The sequence below is a fragment of the Quercus lobata genome, chromosome 4 (genome assembly GCF_001633185.2).
Source record: "Quercus lobata isolate SW786 chromosome 4, ValleyOak3.0 Primary Assembly, whole genome shotgun sequence".
Classification (NCBI taxonomy): domain Eukaryota; kingdom Viridiplantae; phylum Streptophyta; class Magnoliopsida; order Fagales; family Fagaceae; genus Quercus; species Quercus lobata.
In genome coordinates this window covers 95335779-95349965 of record NC_044907.1, presented here as the reverse complement: position 1 = coordinate 95349965, position 14187 = coordinate 95335779, and the positions used below count along the sequence as shown (strand labels likewise).

At 34.1% G+C, this 14187-nt stretch overlaps 1 protein-coding gene and 1 long non-coding RNA gene across 2 annotated transcripts; one reads left to right on the top strand and one right to left on the bottom strand.

Moving 5' to 3' along the window:
- Nucleotides 1–2124: 2124 nt before the first annotated feature.
- On the top strand, nucleotides 2125–10756 carry LOC115984250. Its single transcript, XR_004090447.1, has 3 exons — nucleotides 2125–2392; nucleotides 3565–3693; nucleotides 10681–10756. It is a non-coding gene; the product is annotated as an uncharacterized LOC115984250 (long non-coding RNA).
- On the bottom strand, nucleotides 10588–13677 carry LOC115984241 (MDIS1-interacting receptor like kinase 2-like). The gene is made up of 2 exons (XM_031107210.1): nucleotides 11214–13677; nucleotides 10588–10998 (listed from the first exon to the last, which is right to left on the bottom strand). The coding sequence occupies exons 1-2, from the start codon at nucleotides 13597–13599 to the stop codon at nucleotides 10625–10627; spliced, it is 2760 nt and encodes a 919-aa protein (XP_030963070.1). The 5' UTR covers nucleotides 13600–13677; the 3' UTR covers nucleotides 10588–10624.
- Nucleotides 13678–14187: the final 510 nt, after the last annotated feature.

Below are 14187 nucleotides of genomic sequence, written 5' to 3'. Positions count from 1 at the left end.
CTCCAGTATCAATAACCCAAACATTACCACCAAAAGCAGTTCTATGTGTGATTTGGGCAGAAAAGACTGAATGCCTCAAATTAGGACAAGTATGATTAAAAGTACTTGCCATGGTGAGAGCATCTATGCCACTGGAAGAAGAAGATACAAATGGATTAGGCTTGATCACATTGTTACCATGTGTGTTTCCTTGTTCCCCATATTGAATTGAGTTTCCTTGTCACCAGAATTAAGATGAGCAGCTTGCATTTGAGTCCCCAACATAGTCAAAAATTGCTGACATTGCTCTTGAGTGAAAGGAAAATTAGCAGAGGTATGATCATCATCTGCACAAGCCTCTTGAACATTGACTTGATTCACCCTAAAATTCTTGCCTTTAGGCTTAAATCCTGGAGGAAAGCCATGTAGTTTGAAGCATTTCTCCATGACATACCCAAGCCTCCCACAGTGGGTGCATATAGGTCTGTCTCTACCTTTGGAATTTTTTCCTCCAAAATCACCAGAATTGGCAAAGAAAGCAGGAAAATTAGGATTGGAATTAGCATCAAATCCCTTCACTGCAAGAGTAGTAGACTCTATGTGAACAGAATTTCCAATCCCTACACTCCTCTGCCTCTCTTCTTGAATCAACAAAGAGTAGGCTTTGTTGACGGTTGGCAATGGTTCCATCAATAAGATCTGACCTTTGATCTGAGAGTATGACTCGTTGAGTCCCATCAGAAATTGCATGACTGAGTCTTGAAGACGAAGATCTTCAATCTTCTGAGGCAGATTGCAGGTACACTTCCCACAAGAACAAGTAGGAGTAGGCCTAAAATTCTGGAGTTGATCCTAGAAAAGCTTCAATTGAGTGAAATAGTTGGTGATTGAAGAATCACCTTGACACATTGAAGCTATATCTTTCTGAAGCTGGAAAATCCTAGGTCCATTCCCTTGAGAATGTGTATCCCTGAGGTCATTCCAGATTTCCAGAGCAGTATCCCTGTAGGTGATGCTCACTCGAATTTGAGGTGACACAGCCTTCATCAACCAAGAACCTACCATGTTATCACATCGAATCCAAGCATCAACAGCTGCTGGAGTTTTTATCAATGGCGAAGAGAGAGTAATACTACCATTGACAAAACCAAACTTATTCTTAGCAACCAATGCTTTCCTCATTGGACGAACCCAAGCATGATAATTCTCGCCAATCAGCGGTTCAGACACAAGCATGGCTCCAGGTCTCAGCGTGATGAAGAAACAGAGGATTTGAGATATCCTCTACAAGTGCAGGATCTTGCACAGAGGAAGAAGACGAAGTATTCGTTGCTTCCGCCATTGACGAAGCTTCAAGACTCTCAAGAACAAACCCTAGAAATTTTGGGAGGAAATAGAGCAAGAAGGCTCTGATACCATATGAGAATTATTGAGAAAATGATTTTCTTGATCTGCGTATAATTGTGATAATTACAGATATTTATAGTAACACTTAAGCAGCAAAACAAACCCAAAAACTAACTTATCTGATCTAACAAACTTCCTAACTAACTAACAGAAAAGTACAGCTAAGTAAAACACGTGCACATCATATGTCCACTAACTAGCATTAAACTACATGTAGCTTTTATATTTAAACTACATGTCATTGATCTTCTGCTTCAGCTATACGGCTACTTGGACTTCTGGACTGCTACTTGGACTTCTGGATTCATGTAATTCATTTAGCTCTTCTAGTTTCTTTGAATTCTGATAATGTTAGAATACTACGTTATTGTTAACATATTGTAGTTATATCGAATTAATTACAATTTGGTTTAAATACAATTAATACCAGTCCCTATTATAATCTTAAGAAGGAACCATTAACTACAAACAACTTGACATTTTTCAACATATTTTTATCCACAGTCACTAAAAACTGTTGATAAAATTTTCAATTTTCTACATTTGCATGCAACAGTGCATTAAAAGCAAGAAAATTTGCACATATATTTTCACTGTTGGCATAACTATTGAATTAAAGTTTTAAAAATAAAAAAGTTTCAGATTTTTCTTCATCAACGGCTTGATCAATGTGGAAATAAGACATTTTTTTTATCAACGGTTTTGTAAATATTGAAAATGAAGAACCATAAGATTATACAAAAGCTACAAATCTCACAACTCACAAGCCAAAAGCGTTATATCTCGCTCTCGCTATTGCTCCTCTCTCTCAGCAAACTCAGCTCCTCACAGGATCTCTCTCTCTGTTGCTGAGAAAACCTTTCTATTTCTCTATTATTTTCTCGACAACCAAACAGATTGCTTGGCTTCTGTTGATTTTGCTTTGTTTCAAATTCACCAAGCTAGTACCATTACATCCAAATCTTTTATATATTCACAATTTTCCCTATCAAAAATCTTTGATTAGGTATATTCTATATGTTTATTGGTGAATCCTATTTCTCATTCTCCTTTAAAAACCTAACTTTCAATCTTTGTATTTCTTTGTTTTTCAATTCTTAAATTCAATTGATTCTTTTCTTGAATCTTAATTATTGACTGATAGATTGAACATTTTATACATTGAATTTTAATTTTTTATTAGGAACAAGAAGGTCAATTATTGATAGCTTTAGTTTTGGATTCATATTGGGTTTGTGTCTTGTGTGTGTTCAATGTATTACTTTAGTTTTCAATTTATATTATACTAGGAACAGTTTTCAATATTCAATATCTCTTAGGGAATATTATATTAACTTTGGGAATATTGCTTCTAATTCAATATTATATAGAGTTGCTTGTTTCTAATTCAACATCTCTTTATCTCTACAATGAGAATTTATATAGGCTTCGTGCTACTGCAATATGGCTGGTGATTAAGCTCTGTACTTGATTGATTCTGGGTTCTCTTGCTAGTCTATTATGCTAAATGTAATGAGTCAAATTTTGGGAGATAGGTTTAAGTTTGTGAGACCTAACAAAAACTTGTTATGCATTTCAGAACCCTGTTGTAAGTAGTGTGCATTGGGGGTAGGCCCACCTTCTGATTTTGTGCTTTAAATTGAGTGGTTAGTGTTATTATTTTCAAGAAAAACAGAAGGAGGTTCAATATGTTGGCACCTTACAACTTTGTTATAAATATCTAAGTATATAGATATTGTAGAAAGTTGGTTTCTCCTCCTCTATTTTCTACCCAAAGTGAGAGTGCATTGATCATTATTTTGATGAGTAACATATTAGTCAAAAGATGGAATGATGGCTTCCCCATTTTGTGTATCAGTGATTTGAAAGCAAAGCTTGTACTTAATTTGCAGCAGGTTTTAGTTCTCAACGCACGAGTCATGCTTGAAAATGTTATTGTACTGATGGTGGAAGTACTTTTTTGAATTCTTTTATTAAGGCTTAAAGAAAGACCTTGATTGAGAGGGGGGGGGGGGTGTTATTCTTTTATTGATTTGATAAATACATTGCAATTTAATTTATGTGGAGTAGTTAAGTGCATGGAAAGAGTTATTTTGCCATGGTTGGCTTGTTATTAGAGCAAAAGGGGAAAGAAGATGATGGGGTTGACTTGCTCTAATCTGATTGGGATGTTTATAGGATGGCACATTGTCTTAGAGCATCTGACAAAGATGATGTTTTTGATGCCAATAGAACCTTGAGAAGGTGTGAAGTTGGTGTTGATCGTGATGAAGGCATGTAGCAAATTATGCAACACCCCTTGAGAAGGTATGTTTTCTTTCTTTTTGTTTAGTATTTCTGGTCATTTTGTTCTCAATGTAGGCTTTTTTCCTTTGAGATTGGTGTTTTTTGAGCTTCCTTCTACAGTTTCTAGTGGGACTATGGTTACGATTGAGGATCTAAAACAAGAACTCTCCAATACATTTTAGTGTACAAGTATTGGCTATTGTAGATACTTTTAAGTGTACTATTCAAAAAAGGTTTTGTGTAGCATGTAGCAATTCCTGTTTCAAATTAAAAAAAAAAAAAAAAAATGTGTAGGGCATTAAACAGAGTAGTTGAGTTATGTTGATTTGTACAGTTTTTTTTTAGAGTTAAAAAAGTAGTTGATTGGTTGTTGTAATTCAATTTGGAATTGCACAATTGTGTTTACATCTATATTTTGAATTAGGTTATTAAAGTTTGATCAATGTGAAAGAGCACTGTTGATGCAAGTGCTCGCAACCATTTTTTGGGTGAGTACGCCTTAACCTAGGGTGGACAATGGTAGAGGGTGTAAATAGTGTCGTCACCTAATTAGGTCTAGGAACTAGAAAAATAGTGCCCTTTTGTGGAATAACTGATCTTTACCAGAGCAAGTGTTTGGAGTTTAGGTATAGGGATGGGAAGGTGTTAGGCACCTAATCCCACTCGACTCGTGGGTTAGCTTCCTCTCATTATGTTCCAAATCTTAATCTCATTATAGACAAATTTAACATGTTATTTTAACTCACACACACTCTAACATGGCATCATCATCCCAAGCCTAGCATTAATCTATCATGGCATTAAGCACATATTACCAAGGGCAGAAACATCATAAAGCAGATTCAAACAAGCATGTCAAGATATCTAAGCACCAAAACTAAGGTTTTTAATCAAGCTTATTCATGTTCATCAATCATATCATATTCATCATCCAAATCAAATGCATGTTCATGTGATAATGCATGACTTGCCTCACTTACCCTATTGCATCACAGCACCTATGCATCAATGCATGTTCATTGTATATGTATGTTCACTGTATTCAAGCAATCTAAACCCTTAATAGCATCAAAGAGATCAAAACAAACAAAGCAAAACAAAGCAGAGAAGTAGAGACTTAAAGATATGTAAACTAGGTTAAATAGAGACTAAACATGTAAGGAAAACAAGAAAATATCAATCAGGAATGAATTAGGGTTTTTGTGCATGAGTGTGCATGTACATACATAGGGTATACGTACGCACACTTCGAGTATGCGTATGCATGCATGAAACATGTGCATGCATACACACCCAAAAACCTAACTCAAAAATTTAGAATAGAAAAACACAGAAAGCAAGAAATCTAACAACCTAGCATGCTTTTGACATAAACACTATGTAAATTTGAACTAAAAAAACATATTAAGGCATTAAAACATATATACAAAAAAAAAAAAAAAAAAAAAAAAAAAAAAAAAAAAAAAAAAAAAAAAAAAAAAAGGAAAAACAAAGAAAAGCGAAGAGCCAAAGATAGAACCTTTACCTCAACACTAGAACTCTTTAGAGCTTTGATTTCGACCGTTCCTCTCAGTCAATTTATTTACAACCAAATCAAAAATGGATTGTTTCTCAAAAAAATAAAAAATAAAAAATGGATTAGTAAACTTCAAAACTCAAAGATCAAGATTAGAAAAGGTCCTAATCAAGCAAAATTTGACTTGAGGATGTTTTATGAAAAACTCTCTATTTGATTTACTATTTTCTAGTGAATTTTGTGTGTTTTACTACCGTTTTCGTCCTCCCTTGAAAAATTGCTTTTATGGCCTTATATAGCCAAAAAATAGGAGTTTGGGGTGGTTTCGGATGATGTGGGATTCATTCCAAACCAGAATTAAGTGTAAAAAGCTTTCCTTACATAATTTCTGGAACCCTAGTTGCATATGCATGCCTGTACATTCATGCACATGTAGTAAGCATGCGTATGCATGCGCACAATTAGGGTTTTCTGTGGCCTTTTTTTTTTTTTTTTTACCAAAAATAGTTTTATTCTTACAAAAATAAATTATATTTTCCAGATTTACTTTCCTTAAGTTAATTTTCACCATATTGGGCCTTAAATCGACTTTGGGCTTTAGAGTACTACCACTATTGGGAAATGGGGGCTTAAATCATAATGGGTACAAAATTTGGTATCTACAAGCACATTCAAATTTATTTATTTTAAGGAAATTACTTATTTCAACGTTTACAAACCATTGAAATTTATCTCAAGATACCCTTTATCGATGGTTGAGTGCATGTAGAAAAAAGTAATAAGCACCATTATGTGTATATGTTTCAGTAGCTTTTAATAGTACTTTGACATTTATTTATTTATTTTGAGAATCTACTTTGACATTTATTAACCATTGATAAAAGTGTAACATTATTTTTTATTTTTTATTATTATTTTTTTATTTTTTTACAGTTGCATGGATTGTAGAAAATGTTCTCGACATAGTTTTTAATGGTGGTTCTCAACGATCATTTCAACCTTTAAAAATAGTATTTTCGATGGTTTTTAGTTCTTTTTTCAATGGTTTCAACCATAGAAAATAGCCAAATTTCTTGTAGTGATTTCCCTGTCCTCTTATTTATTGTTTATAATTTTATTTGGGTAAAGGAAATACATTAATCAAAAGAAAAAAGACAGATTTAAAATTTAAACAATAAACTAACGCAATACTTCAAAAAAAAAAAAAAAAAAAAAAAAAACCTAATACTTATGCAAAATTCTTTGTTTTTATTTTTTAACATTATGAACATCGTTTGAAAAGTCCAGTTATTTTGAAAGCTTAATATGAAGCAACATCAATTATAAATGTATTTTGAACAATATATTATTTTAGACATCTCAATTATAGCCTATATTTTTAATTAGAATCCAAATCCATTTTTTTATATTAAAAAAAATTAACTAAAAAACGTAGAAGACTGGCCATAAACAAAAACAGACAGAGCATCAACGGTCATAAAATTGGGTTATTTCACCAAATTTTTTTATTTTTTATTTTTATTTTTTAACGGGTGTATTAGTTAGTAAATATTGCACACTTTTTTGAGAAAATCAATCCAGGTGTATAAATAGGTTTGTAATTGTGGTAGTAATAGTTTTCTCAGCAAAAGGTCTTAAATTGGTGGAAGAGAAAGTAGTTGTATTTTTGTAGAAGAAGGAAGCTGAAAGTAGTGGGAAGTTGTTGATTTGTAGTTAAAAGTTTTTGATGTTTTGTGTTTTATTACTACAGTACAATGCATCTTGCATTACCTAATGAGGATGCTCTTATAACCATTATTTTTAGGGCAAATTATATTTCCCTCCCTTAAGGTTTAAGAAAATGACACTCATTCCCAAACTTGAAAGGAGAAAACACTCCTCCCTTGAAATTTGAAAAAAATAACACTCCCCCTTCTGTTAATATTAATAATGAAATATTCCAACTTTTTGAAAGATTCTTTTTATCAAAGTTTAACCATGCTTAGTAAAAAGAGCATTCACATAAAATAAAATAAAAAATGAAAAGAGCATATATAAAGCGGATTTTTTAGTCTCTTCTAGCACCTTTCCGATTGATATTATCAAAAATTGATGATCCTCTTAGATTTTTTTAATTGCACCTCTGACCAACACTTCTGAGCAAGGATGTCAATACCGTACCGGAGGCCGTACCAGTTTGGCCACCGGTACGATATATTTCGGATACCGGTCAATACCGGTGTACCGTTTCGGATTTACCGCTATTTTTTATATTTATAAATATAAATATATATATATATATATATATATGTATGTGTTTGTGTATATATATTATAATAAATATAAAAGTTTACCATAAAACATTTCCTCAATTTAGAACTAGTTATTCATGGTTTTAGACTTTAGTATCAATTAAAAGGGAAAAAAAATAAAAAAAATAAAATAGAAAGCTTAAAAGTTACCATTGCATACTAAGAAAACAAATAATACTAATAAGTTAATACAAATAAGTTACCATTTTGTCCTAACAAAAATTCAAAAATTACAAAACTTAAAAAAAAAAAAAACTTTTTTCTGTACCGGCCGGTACGCCCGGTACCGGCTGGTATTGCCCGAAATTGGCCGGTACGGCCGGTATTTTTTCCGGTACGAAACAGGGGGGTCGAGTGTACCGGATTGCTGGCCGGTACGGCCGGTACGGTACGGTATTGACAACCATGCTTCTGAGTCAAAATTTTTGCGATAAAACAATTTGCCGATGCTTTCAAGTACTTATTGTTTAAAAATGAGTTGTTCGGCTTGTCACAAAATGATCTACTGGGTTCATTTGGGGAGTTCGGCCCACCACTCAAAAATCAAGGCTTCCCTTGATTGCTTGTGAGGTAGCCGAAGATCCAACACCTGAAAATGCCAAGAGTCCAAGACCCAAAAATTGGAATTATTTTAAGACTAGGAACTTCCTCACCAACCCAAAAAGAAGGAATTATTTGAAGACTTGAAGCTTCCTCACCGGCCCAAAAAGAAGGAATTATAAGACTTGGAACTTCCACAGCAAATAAAGTTATTGCTTGCTAAAGATGTACGGGAGTTAGTTAATATTATATATAGAGTCATCACTTAACTTAAAAGAGTTAAGCTCGTGAGTTTAGGTCTAATAATATTATATTAACTACCTAATCTTCTCATTAGTATCGAATGTGTGACTTCATTACATAATCAACCACATCGCTCACACGTGAACACTATAACAAATCTTCCTCTTCATGTGTGAGTCTTCTAGCTACCAAGTCACTTGTGGAACTTCAGTTAGTTTCACCTTTGAACATAAACTTTTTTCTTAGAAATCCAAGTGTGATGCATTAGCAACACCAATAGTGTGCCCTTTACTCGACCGTGCTTGGGGCGAAAATGGGAGTCTACTTTGCACAACTATGAGAGTTACTGATACATAGTCACATTGACTCACCACTAATAGAACTTTTTCTCAACCATGGGTGGAGGCATGTGAGTCTTCCTTGTTGTACTCGGTGGAACTCACCAACGAACACTTACCCTTTAACTATTGGATCTGATAACACTTGTTGGTTAGAAAAACATCTTGGGGAGATTTCTTGAATAATTAATATAACACATGGAATAGATACACCACCCAACCTAAAAGACTTAAGCCTGTAACTAACATAATGCACAATAACGACATATATACACACACACACACACACACACAAAGTGCAAAAATTTTGTCATGAATTAAGCACATGTTGTAAATACCAATTGAGCCAGTGGCATGGGCCGTGGGGGTACACAAGCTTCATAGTAATTTAATTACCACACAAGGAAAATATGTGGGTTTTAGTTGGGCAGCACACTTTTGTCCATCCATTACAAGAAAGAATACAAGGACGTGTTTTCTAGAATTTTTAATTTTTCTTTCTAAAATGAGTAAAGAAAGTTAAATTGGTGGGGAATCCGCAAATATCTTTCCTTCACTCATCGATCATGTTGTAGATGAGTGAAATAGAAAAGCGTGACATTTATTGTCACATATGTAACATAAGTAGGGAGGTAGTTTTTCCTACCCATTCACTACTCATCAAGATAATGAGTTAAGTTCTTCTCAAAAAAAAAAGAAAAAAAAAAAAGAAAAGAAAAGAAAAAAAAGATAATGAGTTAGGATAAAACTACTCCCCACATGATGTAATTGCCAAATTACAAGTGGCGTATTTATCAAACTAACATATGAAATAGTTGTCATTTATAAGATTACTATTTGACTCTATGCCAATTATAACTATTAATGCTCCTCTTGATCTAGAAATTACTATCTCGATTTTAGTCTCGTTATTATTATTGAGCCACTGATATCGGAGCTAGAGTGGATATTATTGTTATAATACCAAAATAAATAAATAAATAAACATAGTTTATAAAATCGGACTAGTTGTTTGAATTGCGTTTGGATAGCGTTTTTGAGCTTGCGTTACGTGTTTGGGTTGTTTTTCTGTGGGTCCGTGCACTGTTCACGGGACTGCAAGTACTTTTTTTAGCAAAAATAACTTTAAAATTGGTCACATGACACTATTCACACATTTAAAAATTATTTTGCTATAGTATTTTCAGTTTTTAGTAATAAGCGGTATTCAAATAGACTCTTTGGCTTCAAATTAAAAAGCCAGCTTATTTTCTCTACTATTCATGGTCTCATTGCACTTCTTGGTATTATTTTAGCTAATTTTTAATTTAATTTACAGTATTTTCAGTAAAAAGTTTTCAATTTTAGTAAAATAAGCAGATCCCAAACAGACCCTAAACTACTCTCCAATCTCCACATGATGTTATTGCCAAATTACAATTGGCGTGTTTATCAAACTAACATATGAGATAGTCGTAAACTTACGTGTGTAGTCATTTATAAGATTACTATTTGACTCTATGCCAATTATAACTATTAATGCTCCTTTTGATCAAGAAATTACGATCTTGATTTTCTATCTCGTTATTATTATTGAGCCACTAATATTGGAGCTTGAGTGGATATTATTATTATAATACCAAAAAAAAAAAAAAACCATAGTTTTTAAAATCGGACTAGTTGTTTGAATGGATTAATTGGAACCACCAAAATAGGCTTGAAAGTTGATTTTTAAACCCTAAATATCCGATTTTTCAAAGAAAAACTTTAATGATAATAAATGATGGAATTCAGGGTATATTATTCATTCATGTCCACAAAAATGCTATTGCAATTATGTAATTACTATTGATGACATGATTCATTTTGATAATATATTAAGATAGCTACAACAAAATACAAAGCAAAATAGATTACTTCACCCAAAAAAAAAAAAAAAAAAAAGAAGGAAAATAGATTACTTATCTTGTTGGGATTGCATCAGTAAACGTATCCTAAATCTTGTCTCTTTTTTTTTTTTTTTTTTTGGTGGAAAAAAGTTAGAATTATTTCTCTATAACATAAATTTCTTGATTCATCAACTGTTGCATTGAAATTTCAGCAAAGGGCTTGGGCAATTGTGACCTTTGAACAGAAAACTCCTGTGATACTTGTTTCATTGTGGGGCGGGATTTGGGATTGGAACGTAGGCCTGCCAATGCTAGCGTTACAACTAGAACCACACTCTGAGCAATTGTTTGGTTGATATGAGGTGAGAGGCGAGGGTCTAAGACATCTTTCAGCATGATATGTTGAGTGGATGATGATGCCAATGAGGAAATTAGCTCTCCTGGATGCCTTCCCATTATTGTTTCTAGCACCACTACACTGAAGCTATAGACATCGCATTTTTCATTCACAACCATGGTGTAAGCAAGTTCTAAAACACAACAAAATAAAGTGTGAGCACAACAATACTACTCGGAAGGTGTAACCTGTTAGCAGTATTCTACTATTGTATGACAGTTAGTCAGCAACTTGGGAACATATTAGCAATTTAATCTTTCTAGTAAATATGTGAGCATATTATCAATAATTAATCTCGTGTTTTTTTGACAGTGTGTGTGTTTGTGTATGTAAAAAAAAAAAAAATACCTGGGGCAATATATCCGTAGGTGCCAGCAAGTGTGGTTAAATTGGAGGAATTAGGATTTAAGGGTCTAGCTATGCCAAAATCTGCAACAAATGCCTCAAATTCTGAGTTTAGTAAAATGTTGCTGGTGGTTACGTCTCGATGGACAATTGTTGGAATGCAATCATGATGCAAGTAAGATAAAGCATTTGCTATGCCTTTAATGATGTTCACACGTTTCTTCCAATTCAACTCCTTTGCTTCAATGTCATTGCTTAGGACATAAAATAAGCTTCCTCTTTCAATGTATTCATAAATCAAAAACATGCATCTTTGATGTAGGCAGAACCCATAAAGCTTCACAATGTTACGGTGACGAATTTCAGACAAGACTTTTGCTTCATTTCTGAAACTCTTGTCAAAAGATGGCTCATCAGCCTCTAAACGATGAAGTTTTTTAAGGGCAACAACTTTTCCACTAGGTAAGTTAGCTTTGTAAACGCTACCATAACCACCAGTTCCAATACAATATTTGATGTCAAAGTCCTCTGTTGCTGTAATGATGTCTTCAAATGCAATATTTCCATCATAATTCCATATTGAGAATAAATCTCCAGTCCTCATTGCTTTAGACTCATGTTGTTTGTTCCTAATTTCCTTCTGACGAGAGAGGAAAGCAATTCCAATAATTCCAAGCAATAAGAATCCAAGGATAACCGTGAAAAGAATAATTGTATCAGTCCTTGAGAATTTCTTAATCCATGTGGAGCAATTAGGTAATCCTGAGATGTGATCATGGCATAAATTCGGGTTGCCTAGAACTGCCTCAAGTGTATTATATCTCCAAAAACTATCTGGGATTGGACCTTCCAAAGAGTTGTAAGACAAATTCATTTCGTATATTGAACCAAAAGTGCTGGGAATGTTACCAGTGAGATTATTAAAGCTGAGATCCAAGCGTAGTAAGAAACTGAGGTCCCCAAGGGTAGGGGGTAATTTTCCACTAAACAAGTTGTGACTAAGGTCGATGGTAGTTAAATTATATGAGTAAGGAAGTTGAGGCGGAATGCTTCCATAAAATTGGTTGTGGCTCAAAAACAATTTCTCCAAAGAATGCCAATCGTGAAATGGGAAAAATTTGCTCAGATTGTTGTGGGACAGATCCAGAACAGAAATTGTGTTTGAGGAAAAATAGTTGCCTGAAAGTTTGTTCAAGGAAAGATTAAGATATCGCAATTTGGCTAACTGACTAAGCTCTTGCGGAATGATTCCAGATATATAGTTACTTGATAGATCCAAATATTCTAAAAACAGCAAATCTGCAATCGTTGAATTTATGGAACCATTTATTTGATTTGAATGAATGTCCAGATATCTTAAATTGGCAAAATGACCCAGGTATGGGGGAATTGAACCAACGAAATTATTAACACTAAAATCCAGAAACACCAATTCGGTCAAGCTCCCTATAGTTGAAGGGATTAGGCCAGCAAGACCATTATTATGGAGATCCAAGTGCCTCAGCTTTCTCATGTTTCCTATTTCTAGGGGTATGGAGCCATTGATTTGGTTGGAAGCAAGAGAGATAAGGGTCAAGTTTGTCAAACAACCCAAAGTCCGAGGAAGTGGACCAGTGACCATGTTATTAGAAATGTCTAGAGAAACCACATTTTTCAGGTTTCCAATTTTTGAAGAAATAGGACCAAAAAGATTGTTTGTACCCAAATGCAGAGCCGTCAAATTCTTTAGATTATAAATTTCGAAAGGGATAGTACCGTCAATTTGATTTGAATGTAAATCAAGACGAGTGAGACAAGTCAAAAGACCAAGAGTTGAAGGGATTGAACCACTGAAGGAATTTCCACCCAGGTTTAATTCAACAAGACTACTCAGGTTTCCCAATTGTAAGGGAATTGGACCGCTCATTTGATTGAAAGAAATATCAAGCTTCTCTAATTGAGTGAGTTTTACGAGTGAGAGAGGTAGTTCACCTGAAAGACTATTCCAAGATAAGTTAAGGTAAGTGAGTTTAGAAACACTACCAATCTCTGGTGGGATGCTCCCGTATTGCCCCATTTTTGCTAGCTTGAATCGGACCAAATTTGGGAAAGAAGAGAAGTTGAAATTTAACTTGGCATTCTCATACCAAATGGTATAGTTTAAGTTGATCTCTATCACGCTTCCACCATCATTGCAAACGATACCGTCCCACTTGCAAAGATTTGAGATATTTTCTTCATTCCTCCTCCACCACCACAGAGTCTGGTTCAGAGCCTTTGCTTCCTGGGCTAGTGGCGGTGATTGAGGTTTTGCAACCGTAGAAGTATTCGCACTACCCACATGGTTTATGATTATGATGGTAGTAATCCAAACTAATATCACAAGGGAAATGGAAACAGAGGATGGCATGGTTAGTGGATAATTGGTGATCGTTTTAGTTCAATACAATTTTACTAAGCAGAATAATTGATTACTCCGATTGCAAATAGTTCGTTTAGACTTTATACAATTGTCGCATGGAGGGAGCGGTCTTGAATCTCCAGTCTCCTGCTGCATATGGGACCCACGAGAGCTTGGAAAAAAATGCGATTGCCGTGTGGAATCTTTTTATCAACAAACAGTGCAGTCGATGAAGTGTCAATTTACTCGTGACTTACCTGAATAACCACAATACTATAGTCAATAAAAGTAGAGATCCCTCTTCCTCGAAATTTCCTCAATGCAATTTTCCACAAAGAGAGAGAGTCATGTGCGAACATCTTTATCATTGTAGCTTCTATGTTCTCTCCTTGAGCTTAAAAAAAAAAAGGAAAAAAAAAAAAGTGTAAATGCCCAATTCTGAAATGAAAAGAGACATAAAAAGAATTTGTAATGAAACAACGAGTTGTATAGACTCAGCAAAGTTCGAACCACACAATAGAAAGTGTAAATGCCCAATTCTGAAATGAAACAAGGAGTTTTTTGGCCTGAACAAGTTGCCTCTAGAAAATCTAGATT